Source organism: Chaetodon trifascialis, chromosome 14 (assembly GCF_039877785.1).
Source record: "Chaetodon trifascialis isolate fChaTrf1 chromosome 14, fChaTrf1.hap1, whole genome shotgun sequence".
Lineage (NCBI taxonomy): Eukaryota > Metazoa > Chordata > Actinopteri > Chaetodontiformes > Chaetodontidae > Chaetodon > Chaetodon trifascialis.
The window spans coordinates 7267048-7284557 of NC_092069.1; the positions used below are offsets into that span (position 1 = coordinate 7267048).

Consider the following 17510-nt stretch of genomic DNA (forward strand, 5'->3'; position numbering starts at 1 on the left):
ATGAAAAGTAGAGATAGAAATAATCAATGAACAGTGAAAAGAGCACATAATGATTGAGTGCAAACAAGCTCGGGCAGCAGTAATGAGGACAATAAGACAGGCACAAGGGACAGACTGGAGGAAGGACTGATTCAATTGGGAACACTGCTCAGCAGGGAGGGCAGTTACCCTGTTTTGATTAATGGAAATAAAGTTGCAAGGATAGATGTTAGAAAAAGGCAGAGTTTATGGTTTGTAGCTTTGTTATAGGACACAGTTGAAATAATAAGAGGAAGAGGCAGAGAGACAACAAATCATAAAACACGGAGGCACTAAGGGGAAAGAAAAGCATTGAAAATGAATAAAATGGTCAATTTATCATGGGAGAATTAAAGAAGGCACTGGCTAAAACTGGCCAGACTGAGACAGTGAATTAATGAGAGGCTGAAGTACTTCGAGGAAGGAGATATAGTGACTGTGTTCCAAGGCAGGATTTAGGAGAGGAAAGGCCGGTATGGATCCAGTGTTGTGCCTGGAGGATGAGATAAGAAAAGCTCAAATAAAGAGAGTTTTTTTCAAGTGGAAAAATCATCCGTTATAGAGAGAGGGGCCGCTGATCAAATTACACTTAGGTTGAAATATGGGGGAAGAAGCTGGGATTTATATCGTCAGTGGAAAAAAAATAAATAAACACAAGTCAGTTTCTTTGCCAGAAAGAAAGTCAGGGAAGACAATCATTTTGAAATAATGTGGAAATAACAATGAGTTTAAAGTTCTGTTTGTTCTTCTGGGAGGATATTTTGACCCAATATTAACATGGAGATAGCATCTTAGAGATGTGGAGGGAAAGTGTAAAAAGGTGTTCAGTGTGATGAAGTCTTGCAGGAATGGAGTGGGGAACAGATGGTGTATCACTGAGATATTTATATGAAGCCCTCATTAGATCAAGGCTAGATCATTGGAAGTGTTGTATATGGATCAGCAGCTAAGTCTGTACATCAGACAGGCTCAGGCTCTGGGTGTGTCTCTAGGGGCAGTGTGTGTATTTCAGGGAAAACACCACTGTGTTTTCATCCAAAACAACTGCTGGTCAGTTATTGAATACATCTGAGGGGACATGGGGATAGCCGCCCAACAAAAAAGGGCCTTGCACACACGATGGGTGAAGGAAAGGGCCCTACAAAGAAGGGTTGTTGGATAACAGATTATATGAGAAAATGTATAAGTGTGCATGAGGTGTGGCCAATTAGATCCGACTGGGTATTTGAACAGCCATGTCTCTCAGTCCAAAAAGCTTCAAAAGGTTTTGCCACCGGCTACCTACGGTAAGAATTAAGGGAACTAATAGAACAAGTAATAAGCACACCAAGCACACTAATAGATGCAGCGACTTTAGCAGTACACTTTTCATTATAGTAGATGTATACTGATCATTGCAATCAGGGTCATGAAAAAGAGACATGAAGTATACTCCTGTGACATACTGAGGATATACAGAAGAAACATGAGTGATGATCACAAAATTAAGCAAAGTAAGTAGAGGCCTCTGTAACTAGTATATTGAAGTGTGAAGGACAGAAAATGGCTATTTGGTTTAATGATAGCCACTCTAATTACAAGATTTTTCAAAAAAGGACAGTATCCATAGGGCAGTAATGTAATGCAACGTCCATCCATCCATTATCTATACCGCCTATCCCTTTCGGGGTTGCGGGGGGCTGGAGCCTATCCCAGCTACAATGGGCGAGAGGCGGGGTACACCCTGAACCGGTCGCCAGCCGATTGCAGGGCCACATTCAAGGACAAACAAACATTCACACTCACACTCACACCTACGGACAATTTAGAGTCATCAATTAACCTAATGAGCATGTTTTTGGTCTGTGGGAGGAAGCCGGAGAACCCGGAGAGAACCCACGCATGCACGGGAAGAACATGCAAACTTCACACAGAAAGGCCCCGCCCGAACCGGGGATCGAACCGGCAACCTTCTTGCTATGAGGCACCCGCACTACCTGCTGCGCCACCGTGCAGCCCGTAATGCAACGTTACGGCTGCAAACTGCCGTAAAAAGGAAAAGTTACGAGGAGCATTGAAGGCGGCATGAGCCAAGCTCATATTGAAGGGAGCTGTAAAGAGCTGTCTCTGTGGTCTGGCAGCAGCCAATGGGAGGCCGGTGCTCGTGACGTGCTAACGCGCATGTCCACAGATGGCCACACGTGGTTTGTGTAAACCACGCACGCAGACTCAAGCAGTGGTTCAGAAATGGCGGCCGATGGTGGGAATTCTCCGCTGCAGCTACCCTGCGTTTTTTCACCCAAATCACGACAGTACTTAGCTTTGTGTGCCCAGGATGGCAGACTTCGCATTTGGAACACAGATAGTAAAACACTTCAACAAGAATACGTGCCTTCAGCCCATTTGAGTGCCACTTGTACCTGCATAGCCTGGGGACCATGCCGGACAGTCAAGGTACGTGAGGCTGCTATGGTATTGCCTGCTGTTAGCTTCAGTAGCTAGCGAGGCCTTAGCAAGCTGTCTGTGCTACAGTTTCCTATTGACGTGGACACGTTAAAACAAGAAAAGTGTCACTATTCACAAAAGAAAGAGCTCAAAAATCTTATCACACTGGGCTATATGTTAAATGCAGACGCTTTCTTGTATTATCAGAGCAGCCACGTTAGCCGTTAGCTAGCTTTCAACAGCTGCGCAGGACGCACATGTTAGTCCCACATGGTAGTCAAGAAAATATGAGCAATTTCTTTTTTTGGTATTTCAGGGTGAACTAACTCCATAGAAGACGTATTTCATCTACATTAATCCAACCAATTATTTCTCGTTCTGTTTACACTGTTAGTCCTGCAAGTAAACTTATTTTTTAAGTTCGCTAGCCCATCAAAGCTTGAGAAGCGTGTGCCACCATGACACTCATGGAAGACTAGGTTCAAAAAGTTTTAACAATTTGTGAAGCATCCCACACGAGTCTAGGTGTTTGATTTATGGCACAAATATAAACAGTGAATTATAATTATACTTTGCAGTACTGTTGAGAACCTGTATTTTGTGTCCATCATATTTTCCGTTCGTAGTGTCGCCTGCTGAACGGTAGGTTGTTCAGATAGCTCATTTGTATAATATCAGTTGGCAGCAATCAAAGGCACCATTTGCTTTGTTCAGCTGTCAGTGCGCTGATGTACAATGTCTAGCTGGTCAGAGATGTAATAGACTGAGATTGTAATACAAGGGAAGTTACAGCCTCCAAGTGTACCAAGCATGCCTTGTACCTATATCTGTAATTGTAATTTTTAGGTAGGTTAACATTATAAATGTGCTGTGTTTTAGGAAGGACCTCAGAGGAAGAAGAGGAAATCGGAGGCAGGACAGGTGGAGGAGAAGGCAGACCTCTTGGCAATGGGCACAGCAGCAGGCAGTGTGCTCATCTACAGTACAGCAAAGGGAGCGCTGCACTGTACCCTGGTGAGTCTGAGGTTGAACACGCTCTGAACATCCTGGCTTGTGTACTGTTTCCTACAGAAAGGGAAAGAAATGCAAGTTTTTCTGACTGGGAAAGTTTAATTCTGTTTCTAAATGGAGAAACTTCTAAATTTATTTGTATGTATGAACATGCTTTTGTCAAAGTGAACATTTTTAAGCGTTACTATTGCATTAGTGTTTGATTTTGAATAATATGCTAATTTGTTTACCACTGCTAAGCTATCACACCCTGTCTCTGCCAGGATGGAGGCCATAGTGGAGGAGTGAATTGTGTCCAGTGGCATCCTGAAGACAGTTTATTGTACAGTGGCTCAGATGATACCAACATTGTAGAGTGGGACCTGCAGACCGGCAAGACGCGAAGGTCAGTATCTAGTTTGTTAATGGAGATCTGTTTTTTTTTTGAAAGAAAGAATGTAGAACTGACTAAACCAAAAACACACTGGTCATGTTGAGCAACGTTATTATGTTTAAAATCTAAATAGGATGCTGTCAGATTTATTAAGAGAAATAACATCACATCAAGTGAGACTTTCAGTCTGTAGCACAGAACCAGGTGAAATGTGGACGAAATCTGATGGTCTGTTTTGAGTTTATTTAATAAAGGTTATGTTCCAACTACTGGAATTGTAAAAGAGTTTTCAGTTTAGTCTGTGTCAGACTGTGATAATATGTTCTCTGATGTTCTTGAGAGAATGTAGGCTGAATGTTCATGTTAAATCTGTAATACCTTCGTTCTGACGTACTGAATTAAAAGTAGATGTTGTTGTGCAACATGTTACAGTAAAATGATGTTGGTGTAGTTTAGGCCCAGTGTCACTAGAGGTTCATTTGTTTGTACTTCATGGTTGATATTCATCTAACATTTCATGAGTTGCCTGGCAGTGTGATTGGAGTATGCTATTAATTTGATTAGAGTATGGTATTACATTATTGTTTGGTATCAGGTGGAAACGTTCTCATACTTATGTCTTTCTATTGCACACATCACTGTTTCGTAATCATCCATCTCTCTTGTTGTCCCAGCTACTTGCCGATCTGCCAAACTTTCAAAATTGTCAAACGTAAATGCTTTCTGAAGCAGCAGTGACATGTGCTTCGGCTGTCATCAATCGTGGTAATCTGCTTACACTGTGAATGACACTGCGTAAATACGATTAGTAGGCTACGTAATTAAATTATTTATATTTTTGTCTGTTTTAATTGGATATTGTTAATATATACTTGGGTGTCTGCACAAACTGTATTATTCTGAACATCGACTGGATTCTTTATGCTCTTCTTGTGTCCAATTTCCTGCCTGGCTCAGTCGGCTCCTGGCAGTTCGATGCAGCGTCCATTCAAAAATAGTGTATGCACAAATTCTCCATGGAGCAGATCAGAGAGCCGCTTCTGGTGGACTCACAAGCATTGTCTAGAATGGCCACAACCAGTTCTGGCGGATAGCTCCTGCGGTAGAAACAGCATTGTCAAATCTCTACTGGTGGACACATTTTTACTGTAGCACAGTATGTACCACCAATCCTAGTGGAGAGACTTATTTTAGGCACATTCACCCATTATACAACACTACACAAAACTTCCCCGCTGATGGCAGATATGAAATCTGCAGAGAGAGGAATATTGGTCTGGAGCTGTTATGAGAGAAAGGCTTAGACCTGTTCATCTCAAACTTAGTCTGACAACAAGACTTAAGTACAGTTGTAGGCCAATAGCAGGACATTATAGGTGTAATACAGCTGTATTTTGGACAGAAGCAAAGCAGCCTTTTTCTTTTTTCCTACCAAAGCATCTCTGCTGACTTTGCTTACTGCCACCATTAACACTCTTAGGGGCTTTCCTTTTCAGTTTGTGGAAAATACCTATTTCGGATTAACTGCTAAATGCTCTATGAGATCGTAGAATATAACAGAAGCTGATTTCACTGTTAATCTTTCAAACAGAAATAACATTTCTGTGAGCACAGCTAGGTACAAGTATGTGCTGTCTGAAAAGACTACAAATCTACCAAAGATAAGTAGAGGTTGTTAAAGTTGTTCAAAGGTTTTTTGAGGTACAGCAGGTATAGTTCTGTAAGGGGGCAGTGGATGAACATCCTTCCAGGATAAGAACAGACCAGCTGTGAGAGACATTTTCATGAAATCATTTCTGCAGAATGGAGGTCCATAATTTATCGATGGGGTTCACGTGTTCTTTCACACAGGGGAATCTGGTTTGATTAAAAAAACACAAAGGTTTTCTTAGTTATTTATGACTAACGACCGATTTTTGTACTGGTGCGCCATCTGCGTTTGTTCTCATTGTGGTAAACTGCGCTGCTTTCATACTGCCCTCACCTCTGAAACATAAGAGTGCTTGTAGTTGGCTCTAAAAAGAGCATTTTATGTTGTAAGAACTGATGTAACCTTTAAATGGCGTATGTTATTTCTTTGCTAAAGTAGTTTCTTCTTCTCTCAGCTTCTCCTCGTGTAGACAGATAGGCTGTGTCCACATTCAACTCTTTCAAACTAATGCTTCAAAGTCACAGCTCTCACACACTCTCACGAGTACTGAAATATACCAACAAGCCATTTGAAGTCTCTACATCACACATTAGTATCACTGCATTTCATCATAAACACCAAACACTCTTTTCTTCGGTGACTGATTTCACAGTGGCACAGTCAGCGGGTACAATCACCAACAGGAACGTCTCCATGAATCCTCACTTGATGCTCACTAAAGCCCATTCGTGGTCCACAAAATGGTTTTGAGAATGGTGAGAGTGTTCGTGCATTTCCTACTAGGATCACATCGAGCACAGTAGTAAAGAGTATGGTGTTGAATGTTGCTGTAAAGTTTCAGGCTCTTCACTATATGAAAAGGAAAGTGACGTGATAGACAACATAATAGAGGAAATACTACCTGCATCTCACAATAGACAACAAAACAAGTGCTTTTGATGGTCAACAAGAGACAAAATTGAATCCAATAAAAGCGCACTTTGAAAAATACAGCCAAAATGCATAAACACATCTAACAGTTGTCATTGTGTCTTTACTTCTTTTTTCCACAGTAAGTGGAAGGCGGACCGTGCAGCAGTGACCAGTCTGTGTGTGAGCCCTGATGGCAAACTGCTGCTTTCAGCTGGCCAGACAATCAAGATGTGGGACCTGGACACCAAGGAGGTTTACAGGGTGAGTGTCTTGTTTGAACATCTTGAACATCTTGAATTTATATTCATGTTTTTTTTCCCCCAACTATTCTGGGTTTTCATGTAACTGTATGCTCGAAACCACACTCAAAGGAACTATGCCATATTATGCTAGTTTTCAGCTTGTCTGCCATTTCCTGCGTTAGCAAGGAAATGGCAGACAAGTGAGATCGACTCACTGGGTTTTAGTGGGCAGGGTGGTCACCTACCGGGGGCTGGTGCTGTCGTACAGAGTGATGCAGACAAGTAACGGAGGAAAAGGCTGGACTGCTGATGAGATACTTCAGGCAGTTCAGGAGCTGTTTATTTTTTCTGGAGATTGAATAACTTCTCTCTGGCGTGGACTGTGTGCATTGTAACTTTGCAGACCTTTTACATGTATGAAAAAGCAAAATAACTCACTAACACACACTTGGGTGGCACGGTGGCTCAGTGTGGTAACACTGTTGCCTCACAGCTAGAAGGTCCCCGGTTCGAATCTCGCTGCGGGCGCTGGGCGTGCCTGCTGCTTGAGGAAAAATAAGGGGCCTTTCTGTGTGGAGTTTGCATGTTCTCCCTGTCTTCACCTGGGGTATCCTCCATAAAAATACCCCCACTAAAAACATGCAAGAAGATCACCACCTGACCAATGGTGACGAAAAGGAACTGGTCCCCGGGCGTTGGTCGACTGGCAGCCCACCGCTCCTGGTCTGCCGTGGAGGAAGGACGGCAGACCATGGGTCAAATAGCGGGATGGAATTTCACATATGCATGGCGTGTACAGTTTCTTCCTCAACTGCATGTTGTGTGTAAAAAATGTGACGAATTAAGGAAATTCTTCTTCTAAAGTCCGAGTTAAATTGAAGTGTAACAATGACGGTTATAAAACAGTCAAACATGGGTTGACTCACCTGTCCTAATATTTGTCATTGTTCTCTCTGCAGAGGTTCACAGGCCACTCCACCGCTGTGACGACCCTGTGCTTTGCCACCACGCGACCTCCTGACAGCAATGGTCTCTATTTCCTGTCTGGTGCTTCACACGATCGACTGCTCAGCGTTTGGTGAGTGCAAACGAAACTGCCAGAGCTCATATCTGGTTGTTAGTGATCCTGTGTCACCGACACATCTTTGAAAATGTACTGCTGCTGTCTGGCTTTGATTGCCGTGTTTATTTTGGACTGACATGAAGTTGTCTCGCTGTAGGCAAGTACGAGAGGACGGAAAGGACAAGAATTCAGTGGTATCCTTCACCCTGACGGACGAGCCGCAACACATCGACCTCGTCACATCCAACAGCAAGGAGGAGGTCAGAGCAGAGAAATGTCTTGATGTGTACTATGACTGTAATGATGCATTTATTTTGCGCTGACCTGTTAATTATGCTCTATGAATCAAATAACTGCAGTCTGTTATGACATGCAAATGTTTTTAATACCGAGCATACGGATGTTTGCATTGAACATATTGTTAAAACCAATTCGAGCTGCAGAAATGGCTAAATTAGTGTTCTACACTGTGAATATGAATCCGTGTTTATTTTGGAAGACCATGGGATTCAAGCATGCGTTAAAGGGCCAGTATGTAGGATTTAGGGCAATCTATTGGCAGAATATGAGAGAAATGGAATACCTTCAAATACGGTCTTTATATCTACAGAGGGAGCAGGTATTCTCCCGTTGAGTCTGCCATGTTGTACTACCATGTTTCTAAAGTAGCCCAGAATGGACAAACCACACAATGGTTGGACAGAGGGCCTTTGGCATTTTTAGGGTTTGGTGGTAAATCCTGGACACTGGTCCTCTAACCCAGACTGTAATGTTCCCTCATGTGGTGTAATCGTTAAGTTTGTGTGTGGTGTTTCTGACACAGGCGGTGAGGCTGGCAGTGGTGTGTAAGGATGGGCAGCTTCATCTCTTCGAGCACTTTTTAAATGGGTAAGTCCTTCAAACACTGGACACTGTATTAGACAACACATTGACTATGTAACATAACAGTATGTAACATTTGAGCACGTAGCCAGTCAGCAGCACCACAACTGAGATGGTCGCTTGCTCCTCTGTGACATTTCAACACTGAATTGCACTATTAAAACAGGTGCAGGACACCTCCATGGAGGCTGGAAGAATGTTTGCACCCCCTAATCGCAGTTAGGGGCCATTGCACTGCCAACACAACCTGTTGCATAGTTGTTGTTGTCGAATAATAAATCATTTTGTTCACGTTGTTGTATACTGACCGTGCTCATGGCCTGTCTAAACATCTGTCCCCACAGGCCCTGTAAGAAACCCATGTCACCCTCGTGTACGGTGCAGATGTCAGACACAAAGGACTCCCCAGTGCCAATCCCACTGCTGGCTGCTGCTCTCAGAGCTGATTCGCGGACTGTCCTCCTGGCCTATGGCAACCATCTCCAGCCTGTCATGGAGAGCGTGGTGAGTACACGGGTGGTCTGCGCAGATGCACTACTAGGATTAGACCGCTCTGAAAATTTGCTTTGACATCCATGTTTTTCAATCTTCTCTCAGTCGCCTTCAACTTGTGCAAAACGCTGCGGCCCGTCTTTTAACCAACGCAAACAGACGAGAGCATTTCACTCCTGTTCCTAACTCCCTTCATTGGCTTCCTGTCCCATACAGAATTGATTTCAAACTTTTAATGTTTGTTTTTAAAGTTCTTAATGGCCTCGCACCACCTTATTTATCTGAGCTTTTAACTGTTGGTGAGCCAGGTAGAGACTTGAGGTCATCCAACCAACTCCTGTTGGAAGTGCCCAGGTCAAGATACAAACACTGGGGTGACCGAGCCTTCTCCATTGCTGCTCCCAGGCTCTGGAATAAGCTCCCCGCTGAAATACGTCTGGCTTCTGATCTGGGCCTCTTCAAATCTAGATTAAAAACCTATTTATTTAGGATGGCTTTCACAACCCAGTAGCGTGATGACATTAACTTTTTTTTATTGTATGTTATTTATTGTATTTTATTCTGTTTGGTTTTATTGTTTTATTGTCTCTCATTGTTTTTACTCATTTTATTGTAAAGCATATTTATTGTATTGTAAGCACATTTACAGCACATTTCATATGATAGAGCTTATTGTCTGTATCTTCTTTATAGAAGCGTTGATTATCTTGGTGTTCTGTAGAAGCAACAGGACAAAAACAATCATCCTACATTTTCCAGGAAGTTAGAAACATTGTGACTTTTACCTCATACCTCTTCTCCTCAAAGTGTTTTTCAGTGCATTTAGTTATAGTAGCTCTCCATGGCATAATGTACTTGGGTTGTCCTGGACAAACGGGAGATATTCTAATCAATATTTTGTGTTCGTGGACCCTGTTTTCCCATGTTTTTATGTCCAAGTGAGCAATGGGATCAGCAATTTTTGAAATTGGTTCATTGTTGAGCTACAACGCTGTAGCCATAAAATGGGTTGCAATGTGATCTCTTCGGGCGCTGTCAAAGTACACCCACTGAAAGTGTTTTAGATTGTTATTCTAAGTGCCTGACAACGTCATGGAAAGGATCCCTGCCGATACAGACCTTTTTGTTAGAGTAAAATTGTTCTGTCGCTCTTGACTAATGTTTGTAGCCTTGAGAAACCTGCACTGGTCAAAGTCTTGATTGACTGCCATTGTCATTCCTCCCACCTTAACAGGAGATCAACACAGCAGAGAGACATGTCTGTTTGACCCGGGATGTTCAGACCAGCTTGTCCCTTTCCATGGAAACCGCAGTTTCCAAGGTAACAATCAAGCCTTACTTCCTTTTGTATCAGTGAAGAAGATCGATGTATTCTTTTTCTCCAGAATTTGTACGGTTGTCTTTGCCAATCCATGTGCACTGTAGATAAATTAAAACCACAACTGACTGAAGATGAACACCTGCCAATTGTTTCCCATTCCAGGTGAAAACTCCAATTGTCAACACCAAAAGCAGAGTGTTGGTCCCAGGGCTTCCTGGTCACCAAGCCCCGGTCAAGGGAACCCCACAGGGATCAGAGAAGAGAAAAAAAGACACAGACACCAAAGAGGTGAGTTCAGTGTTGATGATGCAGCAAACAGTGGCTCTCTGCATGTTTGCTTTTCATTCTGATGTTTTTGGCTCAGACAGACATCCAACTGTGTGGGGGTAGTTGTAGTTTTATGTGATGTGGTATTAAACCTGGGTAAATTGGATGGGTAAATTTAGCAAGTGAACAGATATCAGTCAATTCCTGTTTACCTGAAGTATGTCCATTGTCCTGCAGATGTCGATAGCAGAGCGACTCGGTGAAATTGCTCTGTCTTCAGTCTCTGAGAAGGGAGCCCCTAAAGGGACGGCCTCTTTACAGACGGACAATTTTGCCGTGCTGCTGGTGCAGGGCCTGGAAAGCAGCGATGCCAACATCTTAAATGTAAGTGTTCTTCTCAGAGTCTGAGCTCTGAAATAAAACATCCAGTTTATTTGAGAACTTCACTTGGTTTGACGTCTAAGTGTGTTTTTTGTCCAAAGATTCGGTTCATTTGCCGTTGGGATGGTTAATGTCCTACCAGCCAAAACTTAGTTGATTTGGGTGTGAAAATTGAAACACAATCCTTAAAACCTCTTTCAAATCAAGTTTGAATGTTTAGGCTTTCATAAGCTCAAACTTTATACAATAAAGCAAGTAAAGTTAAGCTCATCTAGAGGTAAACAGGAACTTCTACTGTAAATTTGTCAAAGCTTAATAACATTTTGTCCTTTTTCCTCCCACAGAAAGTTTTTCAGACTCGCAAAGAGATGGTAATAAAGAAGACTGTTGCTCGGTTACCCCTCCCTGCTGTTTTACCTTTGGTGGAAGAGGTGAGCATAAATTTTCAGTGCATTGTACAAATATCTCCACTTTCTTGTGACCTTGGTCAAGAGCTGTTGTTTTTTTTTATCGTTGAGACACCTAACCTGCATTAACCTGCCCTGATCTTTTGTCTGAATTTAGGATTTCGAAGTGAAGTTGAGTTTGCTCTGTTCAGTGGTTTACTGCAGGTTTTAATCAACCTTTTATCTCTTTTTCTGTAGATCACAAAGAGGCTCCAAGGGCACCCTTTTACGTAAGTCAAAGCTTGGCAGATCAGCTCTAAGCATTTAATTGGCTTAAGTTCACAGTGTTTGTACACATGAGCCAGATGTCACTAAGGCAGACACTGATGCTTTTTACTTTTCATTATCAAACCCGTCATGACCCAGTATTTACAGTCAGATAGTTCTGGTTCCCACCTGATAGCATGTGCATTTGTTCCTTCTCACAGGGCAGTCTTAATGGTACGGTGGCTCAGGGCTGTAATCATGCAGCACACATCATACCTGGCATCGGTGAGTCCACTTTACACTCTACACTAACATCACATTCTGTCTGTTCTGTTGATATGAAGCCAACAGACTCCAGTCTGTTGGTTGTTTGACTTGTCAGTTCAGACACACACTTAAGGCTCTCCACAGTTCAAACAGAGCATATGTGATTCCCGTAAACAACACAAGCATATGAACACACACACACACACACACACACACACACACACACACACACACACACACACACACACACACACACACACACACACAGAGAGCACCCTTCTGTGCATATCATTTCCCTTCCCATCTCAACACTCATATTTAATCTTATTTAGAGCTACAGTCATTACCTCCACCACTCAGCAGAGCTTATGTGACTGCCTCTGACCATCTGTTAGTTTGACTACCACCAAAATATTAGAATCAGCAACCGAATATCCATTTACGATACACTTTGATGCTCAAAAGTTGAGGAAACCTATTAATTTTTTTAGGGCACTCTGTGACCTTTGCAGTAGCACTGTCAGCGAGCTCACATTTTGATTAACAACATATCCCCTGACCAGGTCATAGAGCCCTAACAGCCAGACACCCTAACCTTGGACATTCCCCCAAAACCTTTACATGAACATTGTCTACAGCTGTAAATGTCAGTTGAAGTGAACTGGCTACCCTTATGTGTAACTTAAATGTGGAAAATTATACCCTGGCATGCACTGCTCATTGTCGAGTGCTGTCTTGTTTGTTTGTTTTTGTGCTTCTGAAATGTTTCACCTTCACCTAATCCCTTCATGTATCCAACAGCTGCCAGACCTGGTTAGCCAGCTGGGAGTGCTTTATCATATGATTGAGAGCAGAGTGAAGATGTTCCACAAGCTAACAAAGCTGCATGGGAAGCTGTATCTCCTAATGACACAGGTAGGTCTCCTTGTACACAGAAATAAACACTGTGTCTTTGCCTGTAAGTGTTTCAAATGACTAGACTGATGTTGTACATATGAACTGGGTGGTAAGGATAGCTTAGATCCCCTGCCTGATGATGATGTTGTAGTGCCCAATAGCACCTTCAAAGTGCAAAATGTCCTCTCAGCTCACTCTTTGAAAGTTGGCTGTCAAGTGAGAGTTATAAAACATCATCTGTGTGGTCAGAGGATTGTTGCATTATGGATACTCAAATCAGGAACTGTGGAAGAATATAAAAGAAAACAGTATCAGATCTTTGAGAGATAGTGATGAAGGGTAATGTATTTCCCTTCATGCATTTCCACCAGCTATGGTTCTCTTGAAATAAACTGCTTAATTCACCAAATCTGGAGAGGAGCGCGAGAGCAGTGGACATCAGAGAAGCACTGAGGGAAAACAGCGAGTACAGATGGAATATTTTCAAATCTAGCAAATTTTTGTCACTGGATATTTTGACCGGAGAGACTTAGATATATCAGACTGAAACAAATTTTCCTGGTTTAAAAAAAAAGGAAGTCATTACTGCACAGCAGAAACTCTGGTTTTGTGATACCTCTTTCCTTCTGAAAATGCAAAGTTGATTTGTGTGGAGAACATTTTCTTTTGAATTAAAAGTATCTGCTTGATAAAGTGAACAGAGATTCTTCCTGATAGGTTGTAGCTATGCATCTGCAGATTCTGCAGCGGTGATTATCAACTCTCAAAATGTGAAGTTGATGGTTTCTGGAGATGGCAGTCAGGAAGTGTGCTTGTGAACGTCCCTCTTCGTAGCTTCAGATTGGCTGTGTGATTGGCATCATCCATGCGTTGAATTCAGTCACAGGTATATTTTCCCAGTGCAATTTCAGAGTCATCAACCTACAGCGCTGTGCGAATATGATGCTTTGACAACAAAACTTGAAAATTGCCATCTATTAGCGGGGCATCTCTGGCAGGACGTGACTTCATGGCTCTGTATTTTCTCACATGCCCCAGTTTTTATGTGAAGATGCGTTTAATGAGAAAAGGAAAAAAAAACAACAGGATGCATCCGAGTTAGATCTCTAATACCCCTCTTCCGTTTTACCACTAGGTGGCGACAAGTGACAGCAGCACCGCAGTTTTAGATGTTGACCGCACAGCTAAGCTTGTGTATGAGGAGGGTAAGTGTTTCTTCTTTTTGATGTGTTCTTGTTTGTGTTCAGTCATGCTAATCTTCTGTTTACCAGCTGTCCGTGTTCTTTACAACCCTCTTCCATGGCGGCAGCACAATGTCTGTGGCCCCTCAAACCTCAATCAGTCTGTCAGTCCGGTGAGCAGTGTGAGCGGAAGCTGACAGAAGTAAAACAAGGATCTTATTTCAGAGTCCAGCTCATCACATCGTCACATTTCAGATGTATGATTGACTGGAGTGACTCCCTTAAGCCTGCTGCAGTGCAACAGGTCACACTGGCAGGGCAGTGAACTCAGCATCAGACTGTTGTTTCCTCATTGTTTATACCAGCATTCATTATCCTGTCAGTTCACCTTAAGCCGTCCGGGACTCCTAACGAAGACTGCGTTGAATCGGTTGAGATTTATGAAGGCAGCGTTGGCCATCATGGAGCCACTCTTGGCGATGCACCACACGCAAACATGACTCCTGTTGCCTGGCAACCTGACCGGCAGCGTTCAGATCCTCCCTTTTGAGCAGAACAACAAGGCCCTGCTCTGTTCACTCTTATTTCTCATTACCGTACTGTATAAAATGCTTTATTGAGCCTCATAGTAAATTGGCTTTCATGAAATAATTAAGCCATGCTTTGAGTTCCAATACCTGTCACTGGTCCAGGATGTTAAGGTCCATTGAAATTAAAAAAAAGAGTTCCTAAAGGGAGCTGATGAACAGAAGGCTGCGGCAGTCCAGCGTGGATGCTGCTTTATTGTGGGCCCAACATGGGAATGTGAGAGGAAGCTTAAGAGTTGTCAATCATAGTTGGTTCATGGGTGCAATTGATTGATCTTTGAGTTTCAAACAGTTGTCATCCTCTCTAATTGTTGTGGTTGTTGACTGTATGGCTAACATGAATTACACATCCGTCCAAGCGTTTGGTACCATGAACTGATATAATTAGAGTAGCTGTAGAAATGTCCATCAGAATGCGATTTAGGCCTGTATAAATGTGCAGCAGTCACCCAAAGGTGATGCAAATAAGAGGCTGCCGGGTAGAAAATTGTACATGTTGTCATGGTGTAATATAAAAGCTACTTTTTCACAACATGCAGCAACACTGTGACAACAGTTTGCCCCTGACTCTAAATGATTTCACTCATTCAGTTGATAGAGTGCGTGTTGAAATTATGCTAACAGGCTCTCCAATTAACCTGTGTGCCTCCCTACTTTGTATTCCTGGCACTCGTGTTAGTGGAAATGTGTGCTTAAAAAAACATGTTAACCTGCATATATTGTTGGTTAAATGGCCTTTTAATGCCAGTTTGCCTGCATCATAACTGAACGATTGTCCACTCCTCTGTTTGGCTGTTTGGATTACCAAAACATTACATCATGCTCCACTTGTACAATGTACTTCTTGGTCTTTTTTTTTTTTTTCTGACTACTCCGTCTGCCTCCTTTTCATGTTCTCCAGCATGTAAACGTATTTACAGTTATGACATACAATAGTAGAATATTTAGCAATACCCGTGCCTGGCTCACCTGATTGGGCCGATAACCTCAGAAAAACATATTGACATTCCTCCCTGCTGCACCACAGTCTGTATTGTTGTCATAGCCAAATGGCCCTCTATAGTATTGAAATGCAAATATCTGCTGTCTCCGGCATGAAATGTATAAACCAGTGAGAGCATGGAGGGCTTTGTCCTTGCTTTTTCCCCCCGCTTAGTCACGTTGGAGGCTTGTGTTAGCATCGATGTAGTGGAATCAGTTTTGTAGTATCATCTGATGGATTCGTTCTCTTTTGTGTGCCCTTTACAGAATCATCTGATGAAGAGGCCTCTGATGACGAAGGTCTTCCTAATAACGACTCTGATGTAAGTTAAGAGAAACTGTTCAGTAATGTTCCCTCTGTGACTTAGTGTATGTGTACAAACTACATACATGTTATTAAGCTGTCAGGTTTTGAGCTGAGCACTAAGATGTTTATTTTTCGGTCCTGCTCAGAACTGGGAAGAGGAGGAGGCGATGGAAGAAGAAAAGGAGGAACAAGCAGATGAGGAAGAGGGGGAGGAGGATCCAGAGCTCAGAACAGATTCCAAAGCGAACGGAGAGGAAGACATGGAGCACGAAAACGAGAGCGAGGAGGAATGAGAACGAACGAGGAGAAAATGCCAATCATACATAAAATGGACCTGAAAGAGTTATATATACTTTCATTTTATTTTCATGCCTTTGGTTTTATTATCAGAACAAAGTATGGTTTTACAAAATCAAGGGACACACGTCGTTGAAGCGCGGGCAGCTTGGCCTCCTGCCTCGCCACAACACAGTTCAGCCACGCGGGCGGTGATGTCTTGCTGTCTTTTTTCCCCTTGTCTGAGGAACAGATGCAACATTTTGGAGGAAAAAGGCAAAACATTCTGTAAAATGAAATTGATGCAAGTCGTCCCCTTCAGCTGTCAGTCTGCGTCCCAGCCCCACAGCCCGATGAGTTTGCATTGAAAGTGATTGAAAAGGTATTGTGTTCCAGTCCACCTGCACTGCAGTCTGCATTCCAAATTTTATGTCACTGTAATATTATTAGTACATTGTATAAGCAGGTTAACAGTAGATGAGGCGGCGCTCTCTGTCATTGGTTCATTCTAACTCAGCTCTGTGGGTCATGTGGAACACGGCTTGTTCAGCGGAGGCCACAAATGCAAACACAGCGCAGCTGTGGAGTTGGGATTCAGGCCCCCCCACCCCCTCCCAGCTGTTTGTTGTACAGAATACTGCTCGATCTAGTGGTGGGCTTGCAAGGTGAGACCATACATAATGTCCCCCACACAATGTAAATCTGTATGTACACTGAAGTGTTTGTATGAGCTCTTCCCTCTACAGCTATCCCTGACAAATCCTTGGGATTAAATGATCTCCTGTAAAGTCTCCCGAATGCTGTTTTTGTTTTTATTGTTTCCAGATTTGTTGCGGCACTCGTGTTTTAACTCTTTTTGTCCTTTTTTGTGCGTTTAGAGTTTCTGGGCATGCCCTTATGTCCACTGCCTTCAACCCATAGTCACAGGGGCAGCTGAGAAAAGAAAATGTGAACTTTGCTCAAATAGGTGAATAAATGGGTTTTGAAAATGGCTCAGTGTGTCTGGTGGCGGGGTGAGAAGCGTACTGAATAATAAGACTGTCTAAGGTGGCTTATGTACTAAAGCTACACGGGATGCTGCTCTTTAATCTGCCTGATTTAAGCATCGCAATAACCCACGTGAAATTTGTTGGAAAGCACACTGAAGGTGTTCCCAGGCGGGAGGCGAGCGAGTTAGCTGGATATGAATTCTCCAGCTCGGTTTATGTGATTCCTTATTGTGGTGTCAATGTATATCATGACAGTAAATTTCTTTTTATGTTAAACTTTATGGAAAAAATTAGCCTAGTCCAGTTAAATACTTAAATTACATTGGCATAAAGCA

The 17510-nt window shown here is 42.7% G+C and overlaps 1 protein-coding gene across 1 annotated transcript; it reads left to right on the plus strand.

The window, feature by feature from the left end:
- Nucleotides 1–2226: 2226 nt before the first annotated feature.
- wdr43 (WD repeat domain 43) lies at nucleotides 2227–17179 on the plus strand. The gene is made up of 18 exons (XM_070979951.1): nucleotides 2227–2451; nucleotides 3322–3456; nucleotides 3717–3838; nucleotides 6530–6650; nucleotides 7591–7709; nucleotides 7852–7954; nucleotides 8518–8582; nucleotides 8921–9080; nucleotides 10303–10389; nucleotides 10552–10677; nucleotides 10894–11040; nucleotides 11382–11468; nucleotides 11682–11713; nucleotides 11912–11975; nucleotides 12759–12872; nucleotides 13990–14059; nucleotides 15871–15926; nucleotides 16057–17179. The coding sequence occupies exons 1-18, from the start codon at nucleotides 2245–2247 to the stop codon at nucleotides 16201–16203; spliced, it is 1962 nt and encodes a 653-aa protein (XP_070836052.1). The 5' UTR covers nucleotides 2227–2244; the 3' UTR covers nucleotides 16204–17179.
- The last annotated feature ends 331 nt before the right edge of the window (nucleotides 17180–17510 follow it).